At 35.2% G+C, this 13672-nt stretch overlaps 1 protein-coding gene across 4 annotated transcripts in view; it reads right to left on the bottom strand.

Annotated features, from left to right (window-relative positions):
- Nucleotides 1–13672, bottom strand: part of svep1 (sushi, von Willebrand factor type A, EGF and pentraxin domain containing 1) — a 159931-nt gene that overhangs the window by 50779 nt on the left and 95480 nt on the right. For all 4 annotated transcript variants that reach the window (XM_022678487.2, XM_022678486.2, XM_022678485.2 and 1 more), the window contains exons 17-27: nt 12697–12858; nt 11938–12099; nt 10314–10475; nt 8663–8751; nt 6284–6380; nt 5766–5879; nt 5306–5419; nt 4126–4327; nt 3583–3740; nt 2002–2203; nt 280–455 (exon numbers count right to left, since the gene is read on the bottom strand). In XM_022678487.2, the coding sequence (XP_022534208.2) occupies nt 280–455; nt 2002–2203; nt 3583–3740; nt 4126–4327; nt 5306–5419; nt 5766–5879; nt 6284–6380; nt 8663–8751; nt 10314–10475; nt 11938–12099; nt 12697–12858 (1638 nt within the window). The remainder of the gene's footprint in view (nt 1–279; nt 456–2001; nt 2204–3582; nt 3741–4125; nt 4328–5305; nt 5420–5765; nt 5880–6283; nt 6381–8662; nt 8752–10313; nt 10476–11937; nt 12100–12696; nt 12859–13672) is intronic.

The following is a 13672-nucleotide window of genomic DNA, read 5'->3' as shown; positions in this document are numbered from 1 at the left end:
TATTGCTCTTCACTAAAACCGGACTGAACGTGCTTCCTTTCTAATGAAACATATAGCTGTTAATTTTCTATTACAAATTACCGGTATAGAAATTCTATCTATGAAATGCTCTAAAAGTTTGCTCACAACAAGGAAAATGTTGTATTGCTCACACCACACCCTGCTATTCTTAGGTTAAGGCTGCTGCTGTTATCATGTGATCTTCTTCACTTCTTTACTGTAACTTTGATAAAATTATTTGAAAAACATACAGAAAGATCTGTATTATGATTGACGTACCTGGTATTTTGGAGCCGATAGACAGTCCCTTGCCTCCATCTGAAGGACTTCCATCAATATAAACCCTCCAGTCCCCGTCTTCACTCCTCCAAGACACCCCGATATGGTGCCACTGGCCGTCATTCACAGCAGGACAGTCTGTTATTCGCTCCTTTCCATTCACATACAGCACCCAGCTAAACGAATAGAAGAGAGAGAAGAAGGAGTTTATACACTGATAATATACACACATTATACACATCTAAATAAAATAATCAAATACAAATATGTTATATTAGGTTTTGCACTAAATTAGCCAATTTGCATTTGTAAATCATCAAGCATTTGTATCAAACTGGGCAAAGTTATAAAGTGATATTAAATAAAAAAAAAGTCATAAGCACTGAAAAAAGTTTAAAAGCGGTGAAAAAAGTTCGCAGATTGAACTTCTGAGTTGGAGCCTGGTTGCATCATTCCTATGAGAAAACTGAACATTCTGGTGCATTCCAATAATAACATGCAGGAATAATTCCTGTAGAATTAGTTAATTGATTTTTATCATCTCTACACATGTAGGTCATGTCCAGAAACCTCCTTCTGGGATCCCAAATCTATTATAACTGAAGCCAGTCTAAAAATATTGTTCTACTGGCTTTTTAATGACTTGGATCCCTGTAATTGCCTCCTGTGATTGTATTATAAAGACAGACTCTTCAATCTTACAGAAGTTAAGAGTTACTGCAGTCCATAGAAATCAAGCATAAAAATCAAAATCTGTTTCATCTATCTTTTAAACTAAAGATTAGCTAGTGGTCTTAGTTAAATGTTTATTATAGTCTTCTTCTTAATCTTATTTTTCTTTTCCTTTCTTTTTCTTTAATTTGCATATACTTAGGCCTATCCCGAATATTAAGTTATTGATTAATGTACAAAATACAGACACAATCTCAATAATTTTACTCATCAAGGAGAACCCATTCATTTAAATAATTCCTAAGTATTTTTAGTTTAGTTTGCATATATGCACATGTATGTGGTTTATGATACTATATGCTATATAACCATGGACTACAACTATGTTTTGAAAATACAAATCGTAAAATGTCTATTAATCTGTATAAATTCAGTAATAATCTATTGCTTAATGTTTATGAAAATGAAAGTTATGTCCAAGTAATTTGTTATTATTAAGATTTTAAAATGCTGCACAACAGTACAGGGGTTGGACAATGAAACTGAAACACCTGGTTTTAGACCACAATAATTTATTGTTCTGGTGAAAGAAGGAAAGTTGAGGTGCACATTGAATTCTGCCGTAATTTGGGCATCCCTTTCAGCTTTCTCTTGCATCCACAATTAATCCTGTTGGATGTGGTTCGTCCTTTTTGATGGTATGCTGACATTACCCTGGATACCGTGGCTCTTGATACATCACAAAGACTTGCTGCCTTGGTCACAGATGCTCCAGCAAGACGTGCACCAACAATTTGTCCTCTTTTTGTACTCTGGTATGTCACCCATAATGTTGTGTGCATTGCAATATTTAGAGCAGAACTGTGCTCTTACCCTGCTAATTGAACCTTCACACTCTGCTCTTACTGGTGCAATGTGCAATACATGAAGATTGGCCACCAGGCTGCTCCAACTTAGCCATGAAACCTCTCACAAGTTTTATTGTCCAACCCCTGTATGTTTGAATTAAGATGATAGTACTGCTCTTAGTAGCCAAACAGCAGTTCTCACCCGTTGTAGTCTATGAGAAGAAAGGCATTGTCACTGCCACCCTCCACTGCATAGGAGATGGGCGTTCCGTAGTTATACGTGTCGTATGACTTCATCCAGAACGTGCACGTGATCTGCGTGAGTGCAGGCATGAGTCCGTCCATCATCACGAAGCTATGAATCCCAGACACCTCAAACTCCAAGTCAAAGGAGGAGGACATTTCTAAAAACCAGAAAAAACAAACCAGAAAAAACACTTCAGGGTGAACTTCAGGAACACAACAAGCAGTTAAATGATCATCTTGTGAAACTTGGAGGGTGAAAGTGGGCACAGTTCACTGATCTTTAATGAAGCCATTTCTCAAAAATGATGAGACACCACTGCTGGATCCTTGAGAAACAATTGACCTGAACAGATTTCAATCTGTGGACCTATTAGAGTGAAGAATGCTATAGTTAGCCTGTAAAACGCTGGTAACGGGTGAGCTCAGTCATTGCTCTCCAAATAGACCTATAAAGTGAAAGGTGAAGACTGTAAATTCTGTAGCTAATTCTGGAAAAACAGGAGCACTACATAGAAATTATATTTTGGAACAGGTTTTACTATTTTATTAATATACTGTGCAATATTTTCCTCATTATTCTAAAATAAAGGTTATTACCTTTATTAGTATATTCCATTCCTAATATTCTAATAAAACACCTGATACTTTTCTCCACTATAGACTGTTTTTTATACATGTCCTTTATGCACATACCATACATAGTGGTAACTGAATAGGAAGTGATAGTGTGAACATAAACCGGCAATCGTTTTAAGATTGATGCATCAATTTACCTGGATCTGAGTATGAAAGTGCTTATAATCTTTTGGACCTATACTAGTGCATCTCAAAAAATTTGAATATCATTAAAAAGTTACTTTATTTTAGTAATTCAGTTCAAAATGTGAAACTTATATATTATATATATTGTATACTGTACACAAAGATTGATCTGTTTTAAGCGTATATTTATTTTATTATTGATGATTATGACTTACAGCCAATGAAAACCCTAAAAAATTAGTGTCACAGAAAATTAAAATATTATATAAGACCGATTGGTACTTTTGGCAGTGTGGGCAGTGTGCCAAGTCCTGCTGGAAAATGAAATGGAGAGACATGTCATCTGCTGGTGTTGATCCACTGTGTTATATCAAGTCCAAAGTCAGTGCAGTTTTGTTTTCCCGAAAAATCTTACAGCATCTTATTAACAACTTTCATAGAGATGCTAATTTCATTTTCCAGCAGGACTTTTCCAGCAGCACACTGCCCACACTACCAATTGGTCTTATATAATATTAAAATTTTCTGCGACACTGATTTTTGGGTTTTCATTGGCTGTAATCAATAATAAACAATAAATCATAATACATCTATATAATATAGGAGTTCCACATTTTAAACTGAATTACTAAAATAACATAACTTTTCGATGATACTTTAATTTTTTAATATGCAATAGTATATCTTATACATACATCAGAATTTATGTATATATCTGTTCTCAGTCTATTCTGCTAAATCTATTTTCTCTGTTCTGTTATATTGGTGTCTATACCTGTCTCACACCTGGTTCCGTTGAACCCAGGAGGGCAGCGGCAGGTGTAGCTTCCCACACCATCCTCACATGTGGCACCATTAACACATGGATTGGGCTCACACTCGTCCTCATCCACCTCGCACAGCTTCCCCCGGTACCCTTGTACACACTCACACCTGAGGGAGGAAGGTAATATAGGTATTGTTTTGTGAGTATTATGAACAGATAGATCAGAAGAGATCAAATAAATTAATAGTAGCCTTTAGTCTCTCAACTTTATTTTAAATAAATATGACACTCTGCTGTTTAATTCTGTGTGTCTGTTTTTTACTGTGGGATTGTTGACTAAATTGTTTAGTGTTTAAACTGCAGTACCTTAATGCTTTGAACACAACCAGGAGGAAACAAACTTCTTTCTATTCTTCCTTTAAAATTTCCATGGAATCTTATTATGGGAATAATCAGCTACACATCTCAAAACTGAACAGATATAACTACACAGTAAACATGCCACAATATCATCCATAACTTCTTTAACAATATTTCTGCTCCTTCATTTACCTGAAGTCATTGATGTCATCCACACACGTTCCTCCATTTAGACAGGGGGCGCTATAGCACTCATCGATGTTAATTTCACAGCTGTCTCCAGTGAAGCCCTGACTACAGGAGCAGGAGTAGCCAGCCTCCAGGTCCTTACACTCTCCTCCATTCTGGCAAGGACTGGACTCACACTCATCTATCTCCAGCTCACACCGCGGGCCTGGGAGGAAACAGCAAAGAATGCTAAAGTTACTGTGATTATTTAGCCAAAACATGTGAAACAAAAGAGATATCAGTCTAGAGTGTGTGGAAAGTTACTGTTTTAGGTATTAAGGTCTTTCTTAGACACTGTATGAAGAACAATTATATATTTTGAAGACCTACTGTATATGATTTTATACATATTAGTAGGGCTGTGACGATTAGTCGATATAATCGACAATGTAGATTATTAAAATTTGCTGATCACAAATTTCATTGTCGACTAATCATTAATTTGTTATGGCATTGCATTAAACAAAGTGCTGGGGACAGAAGCGCAATGGGAGATGGGTAAATTATTTCACATTTACTCACTATATATATCAGTACTCTCCATATTTAAACAGCATCCAAACATCCAAAGCCTTTTAAATCTCAAGTTCAGCTGTTTCTATCATTTTTAGAAATGGAGGACGTCAGAAATAATCGCTGACTAATCGAAAAAAATAATCATCAGATTAGTTGACTACCAAAATAATCATTAGCTGCAGCCCTATTTTTATAGCTTACAAAATAGCATGTAAATGGTGCATTTTTTAAAGTGATGTAAAAATAAGCAAAATTCAGTTTTTCCTGAAAAGACATACTCTCCAGGATTTTCCTTGGTAATTGTTATGAAACTAATATGATGGGTACGTACTTCTAAAAGCTAAAAATCTGATGTCTGTATCCACAAATGAGGTCAATTTAAAGTTTAAGAAACTGGAAGGAATCCTCTAGGAAAACCTCAGGAATATAATATTACTGCCATTTCTGAGCCAAAACATGTGAAACACAAGAAAATCAGTTTAGAGTGCTTGGAAAGTTCCTGTTTTAGAGATTAAGGGTTTTCTCAGAGAGATGCAAAAGTATTTGTCCTTGCATAACTCTTCCTACTGCTGGAATAAAGTCAGAGACCCAACGTGTTTAATGTAAAAGGCAAGAGTGCAGCGTCCACCTGTGAATCCATCTGTGCAGCTGCAGGTGAACCGATTCACCTCATCCACACACACTCCGTCATTGAGACATGGAGAAGAGCTGCATTCATTTACCTCTGCCTCACACAGTGATCCTGTCCAAGATAACACACACACAAAATCAGACATGAAAAAAAAGGAAAAAAAACTCCTCAAAAGCAGGGCAGCCTTGTGTATAACCATGGCCAGGTCTCAGGAAATAGGACAGTCCTGGAATGGAAAAGAGCTGTAAGACAAAGCATGTGTCCCACAGACCCAATAAATTCAGCCATAAGCTCCACAGCGCCGCGCCAGGCCTCTTCTTCTTCTCACTTTTACACTTTCATACGGCTCTGCTGCTGTGCCATATCACACTTGTTAAGCAAATCTAGCCTTTGGGCCAGAAGCTAAACTCTGGCAATATTTGCTGCTGTAAATCTGTGTTGGCAGGGAGAACCGTACCCACAAATCCCGGCTGGCACTGGCACTGGAAGCCCCCCATGCCGTCTCTGCACAGGCCACCATTCTGACACGGAGTGGAGTCACACTCATCAATATCACTCTCACATTTCGCTCCTAGTAAGTGAGAGAGGGAGACACAAACAAACAAATATAAAGACTTTTGTTCATATCAATTTTTTTTTGACAAAATAAAAACCTAAAACATGTTTAATTTGATAAACACAAAGATGCTTCTTGGGTAATTTTGCCTTTGCCAGTTTTTACTCGTGAAACTAGAAGTTCGTCTTTACATTGTATCAATGCTTTTTAATATGACTTCCTGACAATATATTGCTCAGCATCATATTTCTGCCTTCACATTCAACACAGACACACCAACAGACAAGTATAAATGCTCACAATGATTTAAGACTATTTGTGCAGGCTATGCTGTAGACTCTGCTCTGATTCAGGTAGAAACGCAGGGAGAAACGTATGAAAGCAATGTAAAACACAATACATTTTGTGTCATTTCTTACCTGTAAAGCCAGGAAGACAGGTGCACACATATCCCACTCCCACCTCTTCACATGTGCCCTGATTCTGACAGGGGTTGAGGAAGCACTCATGAAACAACTAAGAAGCAGAGAACAGAAGATAACGTCAAAGTTCTTACATCAAGGTAAAGTCCTGTTTGCTTAGTGACCATCACAGCAATGTAACTTACCTGCAATCCAGGTAAGTCTCCTCCTGTTTTTTCCACACACAATAAAATCCACTAAATGACATTTTCAACACAGATTTGTGCGCTTTCATATGTGGCTTTAAAATTCAATACATGGCAACTGCAACTTGTTCTTAACAGCCAGCTCAGAATTCATGTGAATTTTATGACAATAAATTTCACATTAGTCATAAATGCAGGCTGAGGAGAGCAGCTCATATGAAACAGAGTGTAACATACTGCTCATAAAAAGAACATCTTCTGGCCAATCACATCTCGCTCTCAGTGCATTTTACATCCTTCTGAAAAAGCTACAAAATGCTCAGCCATGTAATCCCACCTGACAGCAAGTAAAAACTCCTGCGCGTATCAAATACAGTTTCAACTTGGTTTAGACAAATATGTCTGACAGCCTCAATTTGTGATCATGAGCTGATCCACGCTGTCATAAATGTTTAGCTTTTTATCACATTTCCCCAGATGTTTTATTGCTGAAGTAATGTATTGTATTACAATGCATTGTTCCTCAGATATTTTAAGTTTAATCAACCATATCAAAATAGTTGACATTTTAGGGTTCTGGCACAATCTGACTACTATCTTTTTCATTTTAGCAACAAAGTATCAAAGTGAACTTTCCTGCCCTTTAAACCACACCACTTTATTTTTATACAAAGTGATACTAATACCTAATACCAATATTAATACCCAATACCAATACTAATACCAATACCTAATACCAATAATAATACCTAATACCAATAATAATACCTAATACCTATACTAATACCAATACTAATACCAATACTAATACCAATAATAATACCTAATACCAATACTAATACCTAATACCAATACTAATACCAATACTAATACCAATAATAATACCTAATACCAATACCAATACCAATACTAATACCAATACTAATACCAATACTAATACCTAAAACCTAATACCAATACTAATACCAATACTAATACCAATACTAATACCTAAAACCTAATACCAATACTAATACCAATACTAATACCTAATACCAATACTAATACAAATACCTAATACCAATACTAATACCAATACTAATACCTAAAACCTAATACCAATACCAAATACCAATTCTAATACCAATACTAATACTTACACCAATACTAATACCTAATTCCAATACTAATACCTAATTCCAATACTAATACCTAATACCAATACTAATACCTAATTCCAATACCAATACCTAATACCAATACTAATACTAATACCTAATACCAATACTAATACCAATACTAATACCTAATACCAATACTAATACCTAATACTAATACCAATACTAATACCCAATATCAATACTAATACTAATACTGCTACTACTACTAATAACCACAGAACACATCAGGCCAGTCACATATCTACACACACATTGAGCAGATGTGTAACTGCACACAGTTTCCTACTGAACCAAAGTTTACAGCTGTATTTCATAGTCATGATTTACATGCTTGTGTGTCATGAAGGCATGAACAGAAGACAATGTGTTCAGTTTTATTTTATCTGCATGTTTCTGGGGCCACGCTGCACACCTGCACTGATTATAGACATGGAATTTAGTTTTTACTGGTGATTTTACTTTCAGATCGATTTATTAAAAAAATGAAAAAAAAAAAAAGTATCTAATTTTTTCTTTATATAATAAGATAGGAGCTATTATAAGGATTATTTCTACCATTGTATTCATAACTGAGCCTTCCTGAAGCACACTGGATGTTGAATAGTTAAACAAGATAGTATTTAACTTTACACTGTTTCTGTACTTTATTATTACTGAATTATCTTTTACGCAGCATATTAGGTTGAACTGAATTGATGGACATTGAAACTTTTGTTCATGTTTATTTAGCAATTGTAGTTTGTAAATTGTAGTTCTAGTTGTAGTAAATCTTGTGTTATAGAGATTGGTCAGTATTATATGTTAGTCTAATTCATGCCTAGAACCATGGTATTGGCTTTCTAAATGAGTCGTGTGGGGAAAAAAAACTCTGAAACAAACTGAAAAAAAGCAAAATCTTTTATAGATCTATAAACATCATTGTATCGTTTTTTTATGTATTTTTTTTGTGTGACAGTTAAAGGGTTGAAGCTTAATGCTGACGCAGATCTTTATGAAGGAAAAAAGTAAAACAAATTTTAACAGACACTCACCTGACTGCCAACCTGATATTGTTGCTTGACCACAACCTCTGGAGCTGTAGTTACACTTTCCTCTTTAGGCAAGAAACTAGAGCCAAAAGCTGAGAGAGAGAGAAAGAATGCAAAAGAGAGAGAGACAGAAAGTGAGAGAATAGGAGAGGGAGAGAGAAAGAATGTGAGAGAGAGGGACGAAGAAGGAGAAAATGAGACACAGACAGCAAGTAAGGGTGAGACATAAAAAAGGCATGAGGGGGAGACGTTTCTGCTGTTAGAACTGGAAAACATTATCCAAAGGCATTCATCATCCTCATCATCTTTTCCGGCTTGCAGCACATTTTCCCCGTGTGTAAAGAAAGTCTTCTCCTATTATGTGTTTATGAGCACTATCAGACACGGCATGCACGCTCACCGCTCCTATTCAACATTAGGGGTCCATTTTAAGGGGGGAAATATCCCTCAATCAGCCTTTTCTCCTCTATAGGCTTAAGGAATTTGGGAATCTGTCATCAGAGAAATTTAGAGTAATGCTACTGGAACTTTCAGCGGTGAGCTCTTCAGGTCTGGAAGAAATAATATATTTATAATATATGTCTGAAAGAAAGACTGAGGCATTTGTTAAAAGTATTAATGTCAGAATGTCCAGAATATCAAATAAATCAAAAAACATATTCTTTTTAGCTAGACATTATGGAACATTGTGGATCACTGACATTACCTCGAGAACTGTACTAAACCCTCACCACTGGGTGCAACTCAATATTGCTGTCAGAGCACTCAGCCAGAGACTGACCTCTATAATGGAAACCGTGTGCTTTCACTTTAAGCTCATTGTTCTCGTAAGATTTGTACAGTAATCTAGATATATGGATGGTTTTATATACTGTTACCATCAACACTACCCCTCAGAGCTGGACAGAGCTGACTGAAAACATTTGTGATCTAAAAACTTACTCTTAAATACCTGAAATAGTTTTTTAACACTTTTCAGGCAAGGCATTAAGAAACTAAAGCAGATTTGGGTTCTGAATGTTTAGGTTTAAAGGACATTTTTATTAGGTTGCTAAGTGGCACTGACTATATCACTTTTATTTGTATTTATTAACAGTAGCATGCTGGAAACCTTTACTTGCTTGTTTGCCATTCAGGTCAGTTAGTTTGCTTAAAAATATCATCAAATGAGTGCATAAAGGGTCCAATGGGCTGCTCAAAACATCAGTATTAATAGGGTCAGACACAGCTTTGCAGAAAAAAAAAACTATTAAAATAAAATTAAAAATAAAATAAAATCTGCCACCCCTTCTCCTAAATCAACACTTACAAAAAATAAAGATTAGAGAAAGGAAGGAAAAGTGGTAATAATCACAGTAAGCACCATGCTTCAAAGGGTTAAGACAATTTTTTTGATGTCTATATATGAAATTATAAATTTCCTCCAAATGGTAGCTTTCTGTTGTTCTCAATATCTGTAAAAACATGGCAGATGGCTTTTCCAGAAGTTACTTGAGATAATGGCTTAATCTTAAAAATAATCCCTTTTTAGTTTGTGTACATTTTACTTGTTATTTCATTAAAAAATAGGTGTAAGTGTGTAGTAGGTGTGTTCAAAACCACAGACTGAACATTAGGTAAATATATACTCTGATTAAGTATAAGGGAGCCGTACTGGAACACTGCTGGATGCTCTTGGCTCCTATACTGGTGGTGGTGCCGTAGAAAGGGCAGGAGAGGCAGAAGGAGCGTCCGTCCTCAGGCTGGTAGTAGTCTCTGGGGCAAGGGTAACACGGGACCAATCCAGAACGAGAGAAATGACCTGCAGAGCATGGAACTAGAGGGGTAACAGGAGAGAGAGAGAGAGAAACAGAATAACTTATTTTCCAAGCTTTACAAGAAATCACTAAAACTGCATGGAAATTGCAGGTAACTGTGAATACCCTAAATATTTTACATACATTTCGGTAATGCAGAGATAAGGATTGTATTTTTCTGGAAAAGTGTCATTAAATTATGAGGGTTACATTTATTAGCCAAGGGTTGCCTTTTAGAAAACAATAATATATAAACAGCAAATATATACATATAAATAAATACATAATGTTATGTAATTCATTGTGGAATTACATGACTAATTTACAAAATAGCAGGCAAAATGACTCTATACTTCTCTAGTAAGATTTAAATCTGTTGTTTCTCAACGGGTATAGTAATGTCTTTAATTTGCGGAACCACCAGTAATTCCAAGCTTTGTTATAACCTAAAAAACAAGTGAGTCAGTATGTATTTATAGACTAGAAATTATATAATTTTATGTTTTATTTTTTTTAGCCCTCTTATTTTATTTATTTTATTATTTTCATCCTTTTATTTTTAGTTTTTTACTGCTTTTACTTTTGGCCTTTTACCTTTTTATTTCTTACTTTTAATTTTGTATATATTTTTTTTACTAACTATTATTATTTATTTTAGTTCCATCATTTACATTTTTATAATTTTTAATCCTTTATTTCTTTATCTGCATTCATATTTTATTATTATACATATTTATTTATTTGTTTTATTGCTCTACATTTTAGCATGTTTGCATATGTATTTGTTTTGAATTATTTTATTGTTCTTAATTAAATCTTACATTGTTTGCTTGTTTTTATCATTTAAACTTAATTTGCAAATCTTTTTAATTTTATGTAAGCTGAGCTACATTGAAAATGAGAGTTACCCTTAATGTCTTTATCGAATGAAAATAAAGGATGACTGATTTATTGATTGATTGATATGTGTGTAACGAATATAACGAAGAGCAGGAGAATATATGAACAAACATAGACTGGATGCAGTTAAATGCTAGTTAACTGTTCCTGAAGATTACAAAGAGTTCTGGCCAATAGGCTGTGCATGGCTGTGGTGATGGATGGATAGATAGTCTAGGCTTTCTTTGACTTGGACATTCCATAAATTATCTATATTTCTTTTGCTTTAGACATTCCTTGGTGGATATACTGGAATATTTTGGGTCACTGTCATGTTGCATGGTCCACCACCTCTCTAATTTCAGTTTTTGGACAGATCATCTAGTGTCATTTCGAATGGTACCCAGTCCTGGTTCTGAGACATCCCTGTCCCTAAACTGAAATATACCTCTGCTCCAGTTCATGTTCTCAAGAGAACCCTTTAAATTTACAGTCCCATATCACTTCCTCACACTGCAGCTATAGTCTAAAGATGTGACCTGCACTATTTTCACAATCTGTGTTGATGTAATTGACTGAGCTCTGGGCAGGTATAAAGTTTACCTCCACACTCGATAGAGTCTACAGCTCCTCGGTTGACCGTGGAGGTGTTGGGTGGGCAGGGCCGGCAGTTGCGGGAGCCAAAATCAGGTTGATATTCTCCCAATGGACATGACTCACATGTCTCCAAGCCACTAAACGAAGAGCTGCCAGGCCTACACTGTGCTGAAACCATAGAATAAGAAACACACACAATATCCACAATAATAAGAACACTTTTTTAACTTTATTTACAAAAATTAGCTACATATTTTGTTATGTTACACAAAATAAATGTTGTTATGCTGATACATCACTGTCAAATACATTTTATAGTATAATTTATTTACAAAAATATCATGAGTGTTAATAGGGTCAGACACAGCTTTGCAGGGAAAAAAATATCTAAAAAATTTTATAAAAAATATGCAATTGTAACTGCCACCCCTTCTGCCAAATCAACATTTACAAAAATGAGAGATTTTGTCTTTTAACACAATTGTAAAGAAAAAGTGGTGATTTCTTACAGTGATCACCATGCTTCAACGAATTAAGACAAATGTAAAGATTTTCATGTCTATGTATACAATTATATATTTCCCCCAAATGGCTTTCTGCACAGAAATATGTGACTAAAGACACACTGTAAAAATAAGAATAATGCATAAATTATAACTTTTCCATTCCCCAGAAAATGCCTACAAAAGCAGTAGTTTTCTGGAACCCCTGCTTCCAGAAAGTTACTGTTTCCTAAATATATTAGAGACATGTTGGAGCACTAACCTTTACACTCAGACACATTGCGTGAGTGCAGGTATGGGGTGGAGTATCCATTTGGGCAGATCTTACACTCGGTCTTTCCCTCCTCGTCCTGATAATATCCTCTCCGGCAGCTCTCACACTCAGCGTACTCCATAGAATAAAACGTCCCCACTGGACACTGCACTACAGAACAGACAGAACAGCATTTACATTTCTATTTACAGCAGTTTTAAAGCAATTTACAGGCAAACTTTACTGTGCTCTCTGAGAACTCCTCAACTTCTCACACATTCTAGAGTACAGATATATCATTTGAACAAATTAATGCCCTGCAATAAACAGGAATCACAAGACATAAACCATGGATTTGTACAATATTTTATTAAGACCTATATCTAGTTTAATTTATCATGAACAGTATGTAATAGACTTCTTTACCTTACCCAACTTACCTCATTAATAGACAGAAAGCTTAAACTATTTTTTGTATTATTTGGCATTATTAAGTTAAATTAATTGTAGGTTACAATGTAGTAAAAAAAAAAAACTGTAAGTAATTAATAAATAGGAAACCACTGATATTTATATATATATTTATGTAATATGATATTTTTATGCACCTTCCTGTAATTAAGAAATTTGAACTACATCTACCTACAAATGCAGTAAAATAAAAAAATAAAAAAATAGAAAGTAGTCCAGAACTGTTCTTTTGGGATAAAATATAATAATATACAGTAAATAAATATAATTAGTTAAATAACTGTATAATTAATTATAAATATATACTTAGCAGTTATTTTAATCTGTTAAAAAGTGTCAGTCCTGTCACTGTCTGTCTGCATGCCCTCAATAAAGACTCCACTTCCCAGAATGCACTTGCGCTCAACCTTCCGGACATGCTGGATCATGTGACGCTTCAGCGTTCCGACTCGCCGTGATTTTGAGATTGCTTACACCTGGGATTCCCAGTATAAATAGCCCCTGCTTTCCTTCC

Source organism: Astyanax mexicanus, chromosome 8, assembly GCF_023375975.1.
Source record: "Astyanax mexicanus isolate ESR-SI-001 chromosome 8, AstMex3_surface, whole genome shotgun sequence".
In the NCBI taxonomy this organism is placed as follows: domain Eukaryota; kingdom Metazoa; phylum Chordata; class Actinopteri; order Characiformes; family Acestrorhamphidae; genus Astyanax; species Astyanax mexicanus.
This window is presented reverse-complemented; position numbering and strand designations above follow the sequence as displayed.